This window comes from Castor canadensis, chromosome 11 (genome assembly GCF_047511655.1).
Source record: "Castor canadensis chromosome 11, mCasCan1.hap1v2, whole genome shotgun sequence".
NCBI lineage: Eukaryota > Metazoa > Chordata > Mammalia > Rodentia > Castoridae > Castor > Castor canadensis.
Genome location: NC_133396.1, coordinates 4,753,288 through 4,766,823, shown reverse-complemented (window position 1 = coordinate 4,766,823; position 13,536 = coordinate 4,753,288). Strand labels below are relative to the sequence as shown.

General features: G+C 51.9%; 1 protein-coding gene across 2 annotated transcripts in view; it reads left to right on the top strand.

The window, feature by feature from the left end:
- The window catches only part of Septin9 (septin 9), a 153,372-nt gene that overhangs the window by 20,168 nt on the left and 119,668 nt on the right, over positions 1-13,536 (top strand). Inside the window, exon 1 of one of the 2 annotated variants that reach the window (XM_074045037.1) lies at positions 6,220-6,511. The exons of the other annotated variant lie outside the window; for it this stretch is intronic. Within the exon in view, the coding sequence (XP_073901138.1) occupies positions 6,490-6,511 (22 nt within the window). The 5' untranslated portion in view covers positions 6,220-6,489. Of the gene's footprint in view, positions 1-6,219; positions 6,512-13,536 lie in introns of those variants that run through there. 2 annotated transcript variants of the gene reach the window in all.

Sequence of the window (13,536 nt, the reverse complement as noted above, 5' to 3'; positions counted from 1 at the left end):
GGTGAAACAGGACTGTTGTGAGACCCAGACCAGATTTCCTGATGCCCACTTGGGCCCCTCCCCAGGGCAGTCCCTTAGCACCCAGCCTCCTCTAGACCAGCCAGCCCTGTGCAACGAGTCACTCCGTGCTGGTGGGGGCATCCCATTTCTACACTGCCGAGTAGGGTGGCCACTAAGCACAGGCATCAGTTGCCCACTTGAAGTACATGGGTAAGTGTATTGGGTCCATTCATTCATTCATTCATTCACTCACTTATTAGCATAGAATTTCTTTTCAAGTAATTTCTACTTGATATTGACATGTGGCTATTGTCTACAAAAATGGACAGTTCTAGACTATGCTGGCTGCCTGGGGCCCCAGAATTCCATACTCAGAATGTTCCTGAGCCACCATAAACCTTTCCTAGGTCCCCCTCAAGAGCCTTGGGCTGCCCACCTCTGGGGTGTGGGGTGGCCAAGCATATGTCTTTGCAGGACACAATGGTGGTAGGGATAGCGTAGGCGGTATGTTCATAGCTTGTGAGTGATGTGGATGTGCCGGCTGGGTTGTCCCCGTGAGTGTGTGTGAGGCCCCTTGCGGTGTGGGAAGAGGAGGGTGACGCCCTGGCTGGAGGCCGCTGGGCTGCTGGGTGATTCAGCACCCGTGGTTAAGAGGTGCTCCGCCCACCACAGCCCTGCTGGGCCACTAACCACTGGACAGCCCCACTGTCACTGTGTGTCTGGATGCCTTTTCTTTAGGGCCCCTTCCTTTGTAGCTGGTCTGGTTTTCCATCTCCCTTTTTACTGGCCAGTCTTAGTGGGATGAACAGGGATCCCCTGCACTTTGGGAGTTCAGGTCTTGGGGGGCCCGGGTAGACAAGGTCTCCTTCTGGCTGTTTGTCTCGGGTTCAGACCAGCCAGTTCTGTGCTGTCAGCACTTGGCGGCCACGATCCACTCAGCTTGGAAGCCTAAGGCATAATTTCCTGAAGCCCAAAGCTGCAAGCCAGTGATCCAGGCTTTGCCTGGGCCGCCTGCTGACACACGCAGTCCTCCCTCGGGGGCCTCTGAGGCTCCCTTTCTTCATCTTTTCACCCTCTGTCTCTAAGCCCTGCCTTTCTGTTGCCACAAGTGGGGTCCATGCAGGGGTTCTTTCCTGGACTTCAGCTTCCAGTCCCATATTCCCACCTGAGCCCTCCTTCACCCCCATCATCCTCCCAGCCCGTGTCACACACTCTGGCTGATGTCTTATTTGGACTCTACCCTGTCTTCTCCTTAGAAGGGCAGTGGGCCACAACGTGGAGCTGCCTCCTTCATTTCGGTTCTTCATGAGGCAGTGCTTAGATCTAAGCCAGGAATGGTCATTTTTGGCACAAGCCACGGTCCCACTCATACAACACCCACAGTCAACTTCGATGCATTTCGCTAACTTTCTGTCCTTGTTCTTTTAAAATACAGTTGTTAAATATATTAGAAATGTAAAGAATAAAATAACAAAACACTTAGGTGTCCACCATCCACCTTAAACAATGAGGCATTGCAGCTGTAGTCAGAGCTCCCAGGTGGCTCGCACCACCTCACCCTGTTCCTGCCAAGGTGACCTTGCCTCTGGTCCTTGTCAGGCATGTGTGCCTTGTGATTGTGAGGCTGAACAATGCATCCTTTGTATACCATCAGCGTCATGTAATTGGTGTCTCTCTACAGTCAGCCTTTCTCTTTGCTTGTTCACACAGTGTGGTGGCTTTAGATTCGGCCATGGAGGCCTGTGTGGCTTTGGTTCATTTATTTTAACTGTAAGCCAGTGTGCCTTGTGTGGGGTTTGTCTACCCCTTGGCCTGTGGGCAGACTGCGATGAGGGTTTCTTCTGCTACAAACGCCACTGGGAACGCCCTTGCACGCTCAGCCAGGCCATGTGGGTAACCACCCTGGCCTTCCTAGAGGTCATTGCAGTGCCTCCGAGGGGTCTTCCAGTTTGCTCTCCCACATTCTTCCTCTTTCTGTGCCCCTAAGCAGTCTTCTTGGGCAGCTGCCTCTCAGAAGGCAGTTTTGGCTGAACTTTGCTCTGGTTCCCACTGCACACAGTGTTTCCTGGGGTTGTGTCTGAATTTCCCCACCACCGGCCCAGATCCCTGGAGCCTTTCCTTCTGCAGCCACATCCGGTATGTCTCCGGATCCTGCATGTTCTCTTTCCAATATCTCTGGGATCTGTGGCCTCAAACACAGCTCCACCATCTTCTCCTCCATACAAGGTTGGCCTCCAAAATTCATGTCTACGCAGAGCCTCAGAACATAATCTGACCTGGAAATAGGGTCTTTGCAGGTGTAAGTGAGAGACCTGGAGGTGAGGTCATTCTGGGTTAGGGAGGGCCCTAAATGAAGCAACTGGCATCCTCCTCAGTACAGGAGAGGACACAGAGAGGAGAGTCCACATAAAACCCAAGGCAGAGATTAGAGGGATGCAGCCACAAGCCGAGGAGTGCCAGAGGACACTCCTTGGAGCCTTGGAGGTTCTGAGTCCTGGATTAAGGGAGAGGATGTGGCAGGTGGCAGAAAATCTGAGCCCAGAGCATGGAAAGTGTCTTTTCAGCCAGAGATTCTTCTTCCCTGCCGCTTCACGGGGTCCTTCCCGAGGATGTGCACCAGGAGCAAGGTTGTGATGGTTCTGCAAACCCTCTTTCCCAGGAGCCCCTCTTGCTCATGTCAGAATCACCTGGAGGAACATTTGCTTCCTTAAATGGTCTGGCATGCTCCAGGGCCTCCAAGTTGCTATTAGCAGCTCAAGCCACCTGGAGACACCTGGCACTTTTCTGTCCCCTACCAACTTTGTGCTGGTGTGTACAGATTTGACTCTTGGAGGGGGACTGTAGCATAAGTGTCCAGGATGGGTCACCTGGGAAACCTCAGTGGCCTTGGTCACCGTACCTGGATGCTGAGAAATGACCTCATACCTTTTTCTTTGGCTCTGTAGGAGCAGGGCTCAGTATGCAGGCATTTGCAGTTTGAGGCATGTATTTCCACAGGAGGAAAAGCAATACCGAGCAGGCTCAGATGGCAGATTGTCCCTGAGTGCTGGGCCATGTTCTCAGACAGGACAGGAAGGAAGGAAGCAACCACAGAAGGCTTCCTAACAGAGGATGCATCTGACTGAGCCTCAGAAAAAGAAGCAGTTCCCCAGGTCCACCCAGAGAGTGAAGGATGGCTGCCTGAGTCCAAGGGACACAGGTAGAGTGGGCCTTGCTCCTCTCTGTGGGTTCTGGCGTACCCCAGCCTGGTCAGTGTCTAAGAGAGCATGGTTCTTGCCCTTCACAGCTTCCCCAGGTGAGGTCTGGACCTAGTGAGTCCCTCTGCAGTGTGGAGGAGCTGTAAGCTGGGGGAAGGGTACATCGCAGAGATAGTGGCCAGGGTGTTTGGAGTTAGTTGTGTGTTAATGCAGGGTGAGGGGCAGGCAGGGCACGGGAGCTGAGACTCATGGCTGGCACAACCAGAGTCCCCCAGAGCTGTGGCCTTGAGGGTCTCGCCTCTCTAGGACAATAAGCCTCAGCTCAGATAGGAAAAGGCTGGGTGAAGCCCAGCCAGCCACGACTTGTCACTGCGTGTACTAGCTAACGCACTTCCTGAGTGTAAGACAGGGGTTTGACATAATCACAGAAGCCCTTCATGTCATCTGGAGGGAGGATCCATGCTAGGAGCCCTGCTCAAGGACGTGGCTGGCGCAAGTCCAGGATACAGTAGGGAGTGTGATCCTCGGCTCTCTTCTCACCCTGCCTCTGAGTCGGTGCGTGACTAAGGCAGGCCTCCTTGGAGTCGTCAGTGCTGCCAGGTTTTTGCTTTTAAATTATCACCCCGTTTGGACCAGAATGCTAGGATTTTTAGGCATGGTGGGGAAGTGGACCTTGATCCAACCTAGGCAGTGAAAAATGAGGGTCAAGGCTGTGCTTGGCAAGTGCAGAGACCACAACGTGAAACCCAGGGAGGTGTCAGCAGGAGGTCCCCACTCCTGGCCTGAGCCCACTCCCCATTCCCGCTGGCTGTCAGGCTTCTCAGCCTCTCAGGCTTTCCTGGTTTGCCAGCTGCCATGAGTTGGTGCTGGACAGACTCGTGTGGGAGTAAAGGGTTTCTTCTTTACACTTTTTCTGTACTTTCTAAACTTAATGCAATGAACAGGCACTGCATTTGTAATTGGAAAACCCATTAAGGAATATTTTTCCGAAGTCAGAAAGGAGAGTCATTAAACCAACAAACACCTGTTTTTCTCGGCATTCTGAGCTGCAATGGTAGTGTTTTGGAAAGTCTAGTAACCGAAGAGAGTCACATCGAGCCACAGTGCTTCGATCTGCTGAGAACACCTGCATTTGCGTCTGGTAGCTGCCCTTAATGAGTTTCCGCAAACTGGTGACTTAACACAATATAGATTTATTCTCACAGTTCTAGAGGTCACAAGTCTGCACTCAGCATTGCTAGTCTGAAATCGAGGTGTGGGCAAGGTCGCGTCCCCTCCGGAAGCTCTGAGGGGAGTCTATTGCCTGCCTCTGCCAGCTTCTGGGGAGTACCAGATGTTCGTTGGCTTGTGGCCACATCACTCCAACCCTCGAGGCAGTGTCTTCAACTCTCTCTGCTCCATCTTCACTGTGTGTGTCAAATCTCCCTCTTACAGGAGTATGTGAAATTCCCATCAGGGCCCTACCTGGATCCTCTAGGACCGGCAGTCTCTCTACCTCAAGGACCTTCACTGAGTCACACTCACAGGTTCTAGGTATTAGAAGGCCATTGGAGGCCATTCTTTGCCTGAGAGCCCCGGGTCCCTCCTAGGCTAAGATGCTAAGATACTGTCCTTACCTCTTTCACTGGGCAGGCTGCCCGTTGGAGCTATGCTCCAGGTTCTTTGCAATGCAAAGTATCCCAGACGGCTGGGAATTGACTGCACACCCCCATAAGAAGATGTCTTGCTGCCTAAGAGAGTGAGTTTGGGGTCCTGAACCAGGCAGGTGATCAAGATGGTGATATTTCGGGGCCTGTGGCTCTGCCATGTAGCTGAGAGCTGTGTGTGAACTTTGCTGGTTACATATAACCCATGTGGCCCTATAGGGAGGGACCACAAGGTCAGAGACCTCTAAGGAGTAGCAAATACTGAATATGTGTCAAGGAGCCTTGGGGACCAGGGCAAAGTGAAAAATGCACCTCGTTTCTAAGGGTGGCTGCGGTGTCCAGACTGGTGCTGAGTAGCCAGGCAGGAAGGCTTCCGTGGTCTGGCCATGTGCCCTCCCACTCTTGAGAAGCTGAAAATCTGGAGTTTTTATAGAGACAGCTCAGTGTTGGAATGCTGGCACACATACACCTTTTCTTTAAACAGGGATGAACCTTTGAGGCAAGGACACCCCCACACCCTGGGACCCTCACTGGAGCCCTCCCTCTTGCTCTGAGTCCATCCACTCAACTTTGACTTTGACCAGGTGCTGGTGGGGACCCCCGGTTGCCAGGTGAGCAACCCCTGGGGCTCTAGGTAGCCAGCAGGAAGCAGAGTGGAGTCCCCCCAGCCTGGCCCCTATTCCCAGAGAGCCGCTGAGTCTGGGGAAATCTCAGCCAGAGGACTTGCTCCCTCCCAGGGGACTGCTGAGACTTACTGACTCATATGTGTGGGGTGGGAAGCTTCCAGGAAGCCTCCAGCTGGCTCACCCTCTTGGGAGGCTGGGGAGGGGACAGCAGCTCCCTCTGACACTGCAACTAAGGGACAGGGGTGACTTCACAAGGTTCATCCTGGGCAGGTGTCCTGAACCTTGTCTCAGTTCTCCTGTGGGGCAAATGGGGTGACCATCCTCCTGCTCAGCTGAGTGAGGTGAGGTCTGGGACTGTGGAAGGCAGAGGAAGGCCAGGCAGGAAGGCAGGAACTAGACCTTTTGAAACTCTTAAACCCAAGGAAATCGCAGCATCCCAGCATCGCTGGATGGGGGGAAATGAAAGACTTTGGAAGTCGCCAGGAATTTGACTCTGCGAGTTGGTTTCCAAGAGCCTAAGTTAAGCATCTCCAAGTGGATATTAAAAGGGAGCTGCGAGACTCGAGGCTCGGTGGTGGGGGCTGGAGGGGGTGGAGAGAGGAGGCCGGGCCGCCACCGGAAGCTGCACGCTGGACAGACGGCTGAAGCCACCGCTCTCAAGACCAGACGGGCCCGTCCCCGAGCGCGTGGAGGGCACTGCCAGATCCCTTCAGGGCCCTCTTTTTTTTTTTTAATTTTTAAATTTTAAAAAAATTTCTCTCCTTTTTTAAATTCCCTCCCGTTTGGAAGAGACAATGCTACTTCAGTTGGGAGCACAAACATAAGATCAGCACATGGAAATGTGGTAATTTTGGTGCATTCGTGATTGCAACAGATTGAAGAAATTAGACCAGACAAAGAGTGTTTTTGGAGGAGGAGGAGGAGGCAGCGAGAGGGAGGGCGACCCGGGTGAGAAAGGGGAGGACGCCTCTGAACAGGGGACGCCGGGACTCCTGCCTGCTGCTAAATATATCCGTAGGAATGGAGAGGGACCGAATCACAGGTAGGCGGATGGCCATCCTTGTCCCCCTTCCCCTGAACCTGACCCTGACCCTGACCAACTCAGGCTTTATTGATGCTTTGGGAAGCCGGCACCCAATGGTCACTTTTACTTCTTTTTGTAGAAATATTTCTTTTTCCTTTTGACTGTTTCTGAATTCGTGGGTTGGAATGTTGCTTCAAAACCAAGCCCCACCAAGTCTGGCTTTTATTTAAACGCGGCTGTCCTCTCTCCCCTCTCCTTCCTATTCCAGTGTGCTGCTTTTGCATCTGTGACCACTGTGACTGCCCAGACCCACAAGGGCGGGTGCAGGACCTGCTCTGGCGCTCAGGGCTGGGGTGGCCTGCCCTGTTTGCTCACCATGTGGTTGGTTTTCTGCTGCCAACCGGTCTGTCTTCAAGGCTGCCTTGGTCTCCTCCCTGAAATAGCATTTCTGGGCCTCCAGGGCAGCTGATTATAGAGATGGAGGCCCAGTGCTCAGAAGAGTGCATGTGTGCCCATGTGTTCCTCACTGGAGCCAATCCGGGCCCATGGGGCTGGGGGTGAATGGATAAATGAAGAAAAAGGAGTCCTCTCCCTTAATCACCCTGGTTAAAAACCTTCCTTTCAGGGCAAGCGTTCCCAGTTCTTTGGTACATGCTATGCGGGCGGCAACCATCAGTGACAGCTGGGCATTACCAGGCCTGCCACCCTGGGTATCCTCTGAGTCTGGGACTGGGGGCCAGGGTACAGGTGGGGAACCCTAGGATCACAAGCCATGCTCTAAGCTTCTGGTGTTCTGAGGTGTACTAGGGTCATGGTGAAGCTAAGAATGCCACCCCAGGAGTGCCACTGGCCCTGGTCTGCTGGTTGCTACTCAGTGTGTTGTGCTAAGAGGCCAGAGGGAAGAAAGGACATCTCAGTGGCCCTCTGAGGGACAAACTGCTCCCCACTTCTCCATGCTGTGACTCAGGACTGCTTTACCGTCCACTGAGGCAGCCCACAGGCAGCCATAGGGCATCCATGAATGGGTACAGCAGAGGTACCCAGGGACTCGTTTCTGCTTGTTGTTGGTGACCAGGGCCAGCTGGGCATGATGGGTGCAGAGCCAGGGTTCCCTGAGCCTGGTCTGTGAGGGCTGCAGGGCAGGGGGCACTGAGATACCCTCCTAGGCCTGAGTGGCTGTAGCCATCCTCAGGATAAACCACCTCACACAGGCAGCCTAGCAGAGGAGAGTGGGCCTGCTGCCTCCTGGGCCATCATCTCTAGGATGATGGTCTCTCCAGTGGTGTGGCTGGTAGGGGACTCCAGGAGTGTCAGGTTCAACCTTCATTTTCTGATTTACTAACCTGTGCTAGGGAGCTACCCCTCCCCTCGCCTCAAGAATGCTCGGCAAGTGCTTTACCACTGAACCCAGCTCCTGCCTTCATTCCATAGAGAAGGAGGCATGGTTCAGAGGATGTGTGACCAACGGGGGCTCTGGGAGCCCAGCACAAAGGTGAGGGGGTTCCTTGGGGAACTGGGAACGATGCTTTGGAACCTCATGGGTTGATCAGACTCCCAGCTTTTCATGAACTGAATAAAACTGACTTTAAGAACTGCCAACTCCGGGCCTTCACAACCAATCTGACCACTGCTGTCCTCAATTGAGGACAGCACAGCAAGGGACAAAGTGGGGACCTTCTCTCAGATGGAACCTAGGGTCTTGTGCACACTGGGCAAGCACTCTATCACCGAAGCTACACCTCCAGCCCTTTTATTCTTTTTAAATTTTGAGACAGCCCAGGCTGGCCTCAACCCTTCATCCTCTTGCCTTAGCCTCCCAAACGCTGGGATCATAGGTGTGCGCCATGATAACAGGCATGATGGGTACTTTCTATGAAATCCCCATTTGGGTGTGTTTTTATTCCCCCAAAAAAACACCTCCCCCCCCAAAAAAAAAAAAAACCCACCTTAGTTATAAATTTGTTCACCAGGAACTAAGAGGAAAATCCCAGCTGCTTCTGTGGCACGTTCCTCACTCTGATCAGTGAATTGAGGTTAATTGTAGCTGAGCTCCTAACCCCAGGCCCTGGGGAAACAAGCTTTTGTCTGGTCTCTGCTGGTGACCTTGAGCAGCCTCTCTGTGGCTTGGGACTGTTTCCTATTGTACAGAATGAGGGAGGTGCATCTGCCTGGCCCTCGAGGCAGTGTCCCTCCCCTCCAGTGGATCTCTGAGTGTGTCCCAAATTCATGTGACCTTCTACATCTTACTGCACGGTTCCTTTCTTCTGGCTGGACATGCTGGCTCATATTCCTTTGTCCCGCTGTCAGGCAGTATGGCAGCTGCTTCTGTCCTCACTTGTGCTCCAGTGGGTGGTGGGCTAGGCTGGGAAGTGTGCCTGGCTGGCCAGAGGCCCCACCTGCCTGTCTCCATTCATGTCCCAAGAGCTGGTGGGTGAGGTGTGTCTAGCCAGCCACCCAGCAACAGTCCAGGAGGGGAGGTGGGCTCACCAGGGTCTGCCAGCCTCAGGGAAGGGCTCTGGGCAGGTGCTGGCAGCTCTTAACTTGGTTCACTCTTTCTTCTTTCTTTCCCTGGATTTGAGTACCAGACCCCAATTCTCTCCAGCCCTTTTGGAGGCCGCAGCCTCCCCTGGGGAGATGCCGAGGGCTTGTCATCAGGACTGGTGTGAGTCACAGAGCAGTGACAGGCCGCTGAGGCACGGAAGGCTGTTCCTTCAGCCAAGGGCCGGGTTTTTTTTGTTTTTTGTTTTTTTTGCTCTGGATTGGCTTTGTGGCTTTTACAAATTAAGCAGTTTTATCTTGTTCCAGAAGCTTGTGTTTGAGCAGGGGGAGAATCTCCAAGAAGGGAACTTTCCACTGGGCTGGGCTGCTCGCTTTGCTAGGGGAGGGAGGGTGGGAATGGCCGGCAAGCTGGTGAGTCGTAGGCAGGGAACGTGCAAGTCACTGCATGGGTCACCAGCGGCATGGATCAGATGGACACGGAGGGAGCGGGGAGCTCTGGAGGCTGGGCCCCAGTCTTCTCTGTCTCTTCTGTCCTTACTTTGCTGCCCCTCTTGTCTCTGGGTTCCTGGGGAATCTTCACTCCTGGCTAGCAGGGTGCTTCCTAACCTCCTCCTGCTTGCTCTGCCTGGCAGGGACTTTGGTCCCTGCAGGGATTTCCTAGTGGCTCAAAACAATAGGAGTGTCTCACAGTCCTGGAGCTGGGAGTCTGAGCTCAGGGTCCTGGCAGGCTGGAAGGTCTGCCCCAGGCCTCTCCCAGCTTCTGTTCTGTTGGCTGAGCAATTGCAGCATCCCTTGGCTTGTGGTCACGTCACTCCACTCTCTGTCTCTGTTGTCACATGACCCTCTTCTCTGTCCCTGATCTCCCTCAGTCTTTCTCTTATAAGGGCACCAATTGTGGATGCAGGGCCACAGGGTGACCCAGGACTATCACATTTCAAGGTCCTTAGCTGAATTTCATTTGCAAAGACCCTTTCTCCAACTAAGGCCACATTCAAAGCTCCAGGTGGATGTGATTTGGGGGGGGTGTCACCATTCACCCCCACCCCTAGTTCCCTTGTGTCCTGGATATGCAGAATCATTTGAGGTCCTAGTATGGGTCTTTGGCATGGCCACTAGCCTTTCCACTTGCTCACTTGTCCCCAGTGAGGTGAGAGGAAACCCAGCTCTGTGTGAAACTGTAGGGACAGTGAGCACCTTCCCTGCTTCCCCTTCACATCTTCTTCCCTGCCCTGAGTCTTCCCAAGGTTCCTGCTGGCACCCTCAGCTGCCCAGAGAGGACCAGGGACAGAGGGGTGAGGCCAGTGCCAGATTTGGAGGCAGAGTGAATCTGGGAGAGAGATGCACAAATGATAGGGCAGTATGGTTCTTTTCAAGCTCCAAACCATGCTCCAGAAATTTTCCTGATTTGAGAATTTGTTTCTATGTAAAGTCCCTCTGAGAATGACTTAAGCACTAAAGAGCTGCCTTAAATAACCATGAGCGTGAGATCAGGGCTCCTCCCGACTGCTGGGGTGGTTACTGTGACCACTCTACTGCAGGGACTTGGGGGCCTAGGGCTCTGTCCTAGACAGAATAGTATGCTAAAATATACACAACACAGAACTTATAGCAGCTTTTATGTGCATGGTTCAGTGATACTGTGTTATGTAGCCATCGACACCATCCATCGCCAGACAGAAACTCTGTCCCCTTCCCTCCTCCCTCAACCCCTGGCAAACCCCACTCTACTTTCAGTTACTATGATGGTGACTCTAGGGACCCCCATGAGTGGAATCATACAGTGTTGTTCTGTTGGCTTATTTCTCTGAGCAGAATGGTCTCAATGTCCATCCATGTAGCAGGTGTTGGAATGGTCTTCCCTTTCAGTAATACTCCATATCGTTTGTCCATCCATGGACGCCTGGTGGCTTCCACTTTTTGGTTGCTGTGAACAAGGGTGCATCAGTTTCTGCTCAGGTCCCTGCTTCTCAATTCCAGAAGAGGAACGGCTGGATTCTTTTTGACGGTCTCAGGATCTGCCATATTGTTTCCCACAGTGGCTGTGCCCACTGCAATATGAGGTGCAGATTTCTGCACATCCTCACCAACACTTGCTACTTTCTCTTTTGTTGGTCAAATCCATTCTAATGGATGTGGGGTGATGCTTCATGGGTTTTTGTTTTTTAATTAGCACAAGCACATTTATTTACTAACCAAAAGGATATTCCAATACTTCGAAATAGTTGCATATCAAATGTTTGCGAGCAAGACAGTTGAACCCAGGAAGGAAAAGAGAAGAAGCAGTGTGGAGATTCACTCACTGAGTTTATTCACACAGCAAATTCCTGTCCAAAGCAACATGGAATTTTTCTTCTATTTTTTATCATCAAAACTATTTTTGGTGGTAATGGGGTTTGAACTCAGGGCTTCACACTTGCTAGGCAGGCGCTCTACTGCTTGAGCCACACCTCCAGCCCTTTTTGCACTGGTTATTTTAGAGCTAGAGTCTCACTTTTTGCTCAGGCCAGCCTGGACAGTCAACCTCCTGTTTTGTGTTTCCTGACACCCTTTCTGGGATGACAGGTGCACACCACCATGCCCACTTTTTTTTCCATTGAGATGGCGTCTAGCAAACTTTTTTTTAACCCTGGCTGGCCTGGAACCATGATCCTTTGGATCTCAGCCTCCCAAGTAGCTAGGATTACAGGCGTGAGCCACCACACTGGGCTTTTTTTCTGCTTTTTCATAGAACTGAGTATGGCAACATTGCTCACTGAACATTCCACCACTAACTTCCCATCTTTCAATTTTCTTGTTGCTATGCCTTTCTTCCCACTCCTCTCCTCATACTGAGCCAGTGCCTTGTCTGTAAAGTTGCAGACTGTCTGTGTTTTCCAGAGCTGTAGTTTTTTCAAACTTCTTTCCCAGGGTACAAAAAAACCTGTTGTTTTCAAAGTGCTCTTGGTTTGCATGGTGACCCTATTGCCATCACAAGTGATGACACAGTCTGGTTTGGCCATTGTATCCATTTTTCACAGAGCTGGTCCCCTCCCTATTTCGTCCATGCAGTCGCCAGAGCCCTGGCTGGTCACCAGGCTCCATCTTCCTTCTGCTGAACGGTGGCCAGGACAGTGTGCTGTGTTTATTGTGGCTTTGATTTGCATTTTCTCAGTGATTAGTAATGTTGAACATTTTGTCATGTGTTTACTGTCATTTTTATGTCTCCTTTGAAAAATGTCTACTTAAGTCATTTGCCCTTTTTTTTTTCTGGACAGAACTGGGGTTTGAATTCAGGGCTTCATGCTTGTGAGGCAGGTGTTCCACTGCTTGAGGCATACCCTCAGCTGCTTTGGCTCTGGTTTTCTTGGAGATGGGGTCTCGCTTTCTGCCCAGGTGAGCCTGGACTGTGGTCCTCCCATTGCTGGATGACAGGTGTGTGCCACCACACCAGCATGTTTTCTTCGAGATGGAGTTTAGCAAGCAAGCGTTTTTTACCCAAGCTGGCCTGCTTGGAACTGTGATTCTTCTGATCTCAGCCTCCCACGTAGCCAGGATTGCAGGTGTGAGCCACTGACTCTTTGCCCATTTTTGAGTTGGGTTTTTTGTTGTTGAGTTGTGGGAGCTCTTTATTTATTCTGGATATCAATCCCGCATCTGATTTATAACTTGCAGGTGTTTTCTCCTACTCCATGGATTACCTCTTTACTCCATCAAGAACTTTCTTTGATGCACACAAGTTTTACATTTTGCTGAAGTCCAATTTGTCTGTTTTTCTTTGGTTGCCTGAGCTTTTGCCAAATGCAATTATGAAGCTCTCTGAGGCTTCTCTACTGTGGACTAGGGTAGTCCTGCACCTCTGACCATTCTGGATCCACCTCTCTCTCTCTCTTTCTCTCTCTCTCTCTCTTTCTCTCTCTCTCTCTCTCTCTCTCTCTCTCTCTCTCTCTCTCTCTCTCACACACACACACACACACACACACACACACACACACACACACGAGGAAACTCTGACCTGAGCAAAGCTGAATAAATACAACAACACCCCTTGGAATCAGCCAGGAGGCCCTGACTCTGATACTTTGCTATAATAACTTGAAAAGGCCTTGCTTGGGTCAGGCATCTCGGCTAGAGCACACAGGGCTGTTGGGTGACTGTGCCTAGGGCCCAGTTCTCCGCTCTCTCCACTCTGCCCTGCAGACAGGTGGAACCACCAAATGACTTTCTCGAAGCCTCTGCTTTGAGTCCACCTCACATAGACACAGTTATCCTGGTTCACTTAGCAAATGTTTATTGAGACCCTACTATGTGCTGGCACCCCAGCTTCTCGGCCTTCATATGAGGAGTGGCAGACACATGCCTGGCCACTCCACTGAGTGTCAAGTACTTTTCAGTGGGGCTGTGAAGAGGCTCTGAGCTGGAGTTGTGGTTGCTGCTAGGTGCGTGGAGGGATCGATGGATTAACAGAAGCCCCTCTCCTTGAGGCTTCCTCTGGGCAAATGGCATTGAACTGGAGCTTGACTGGCCAGAAGGACCCAAGCAGCCCAAAAATCCATGGGAAAAGAATA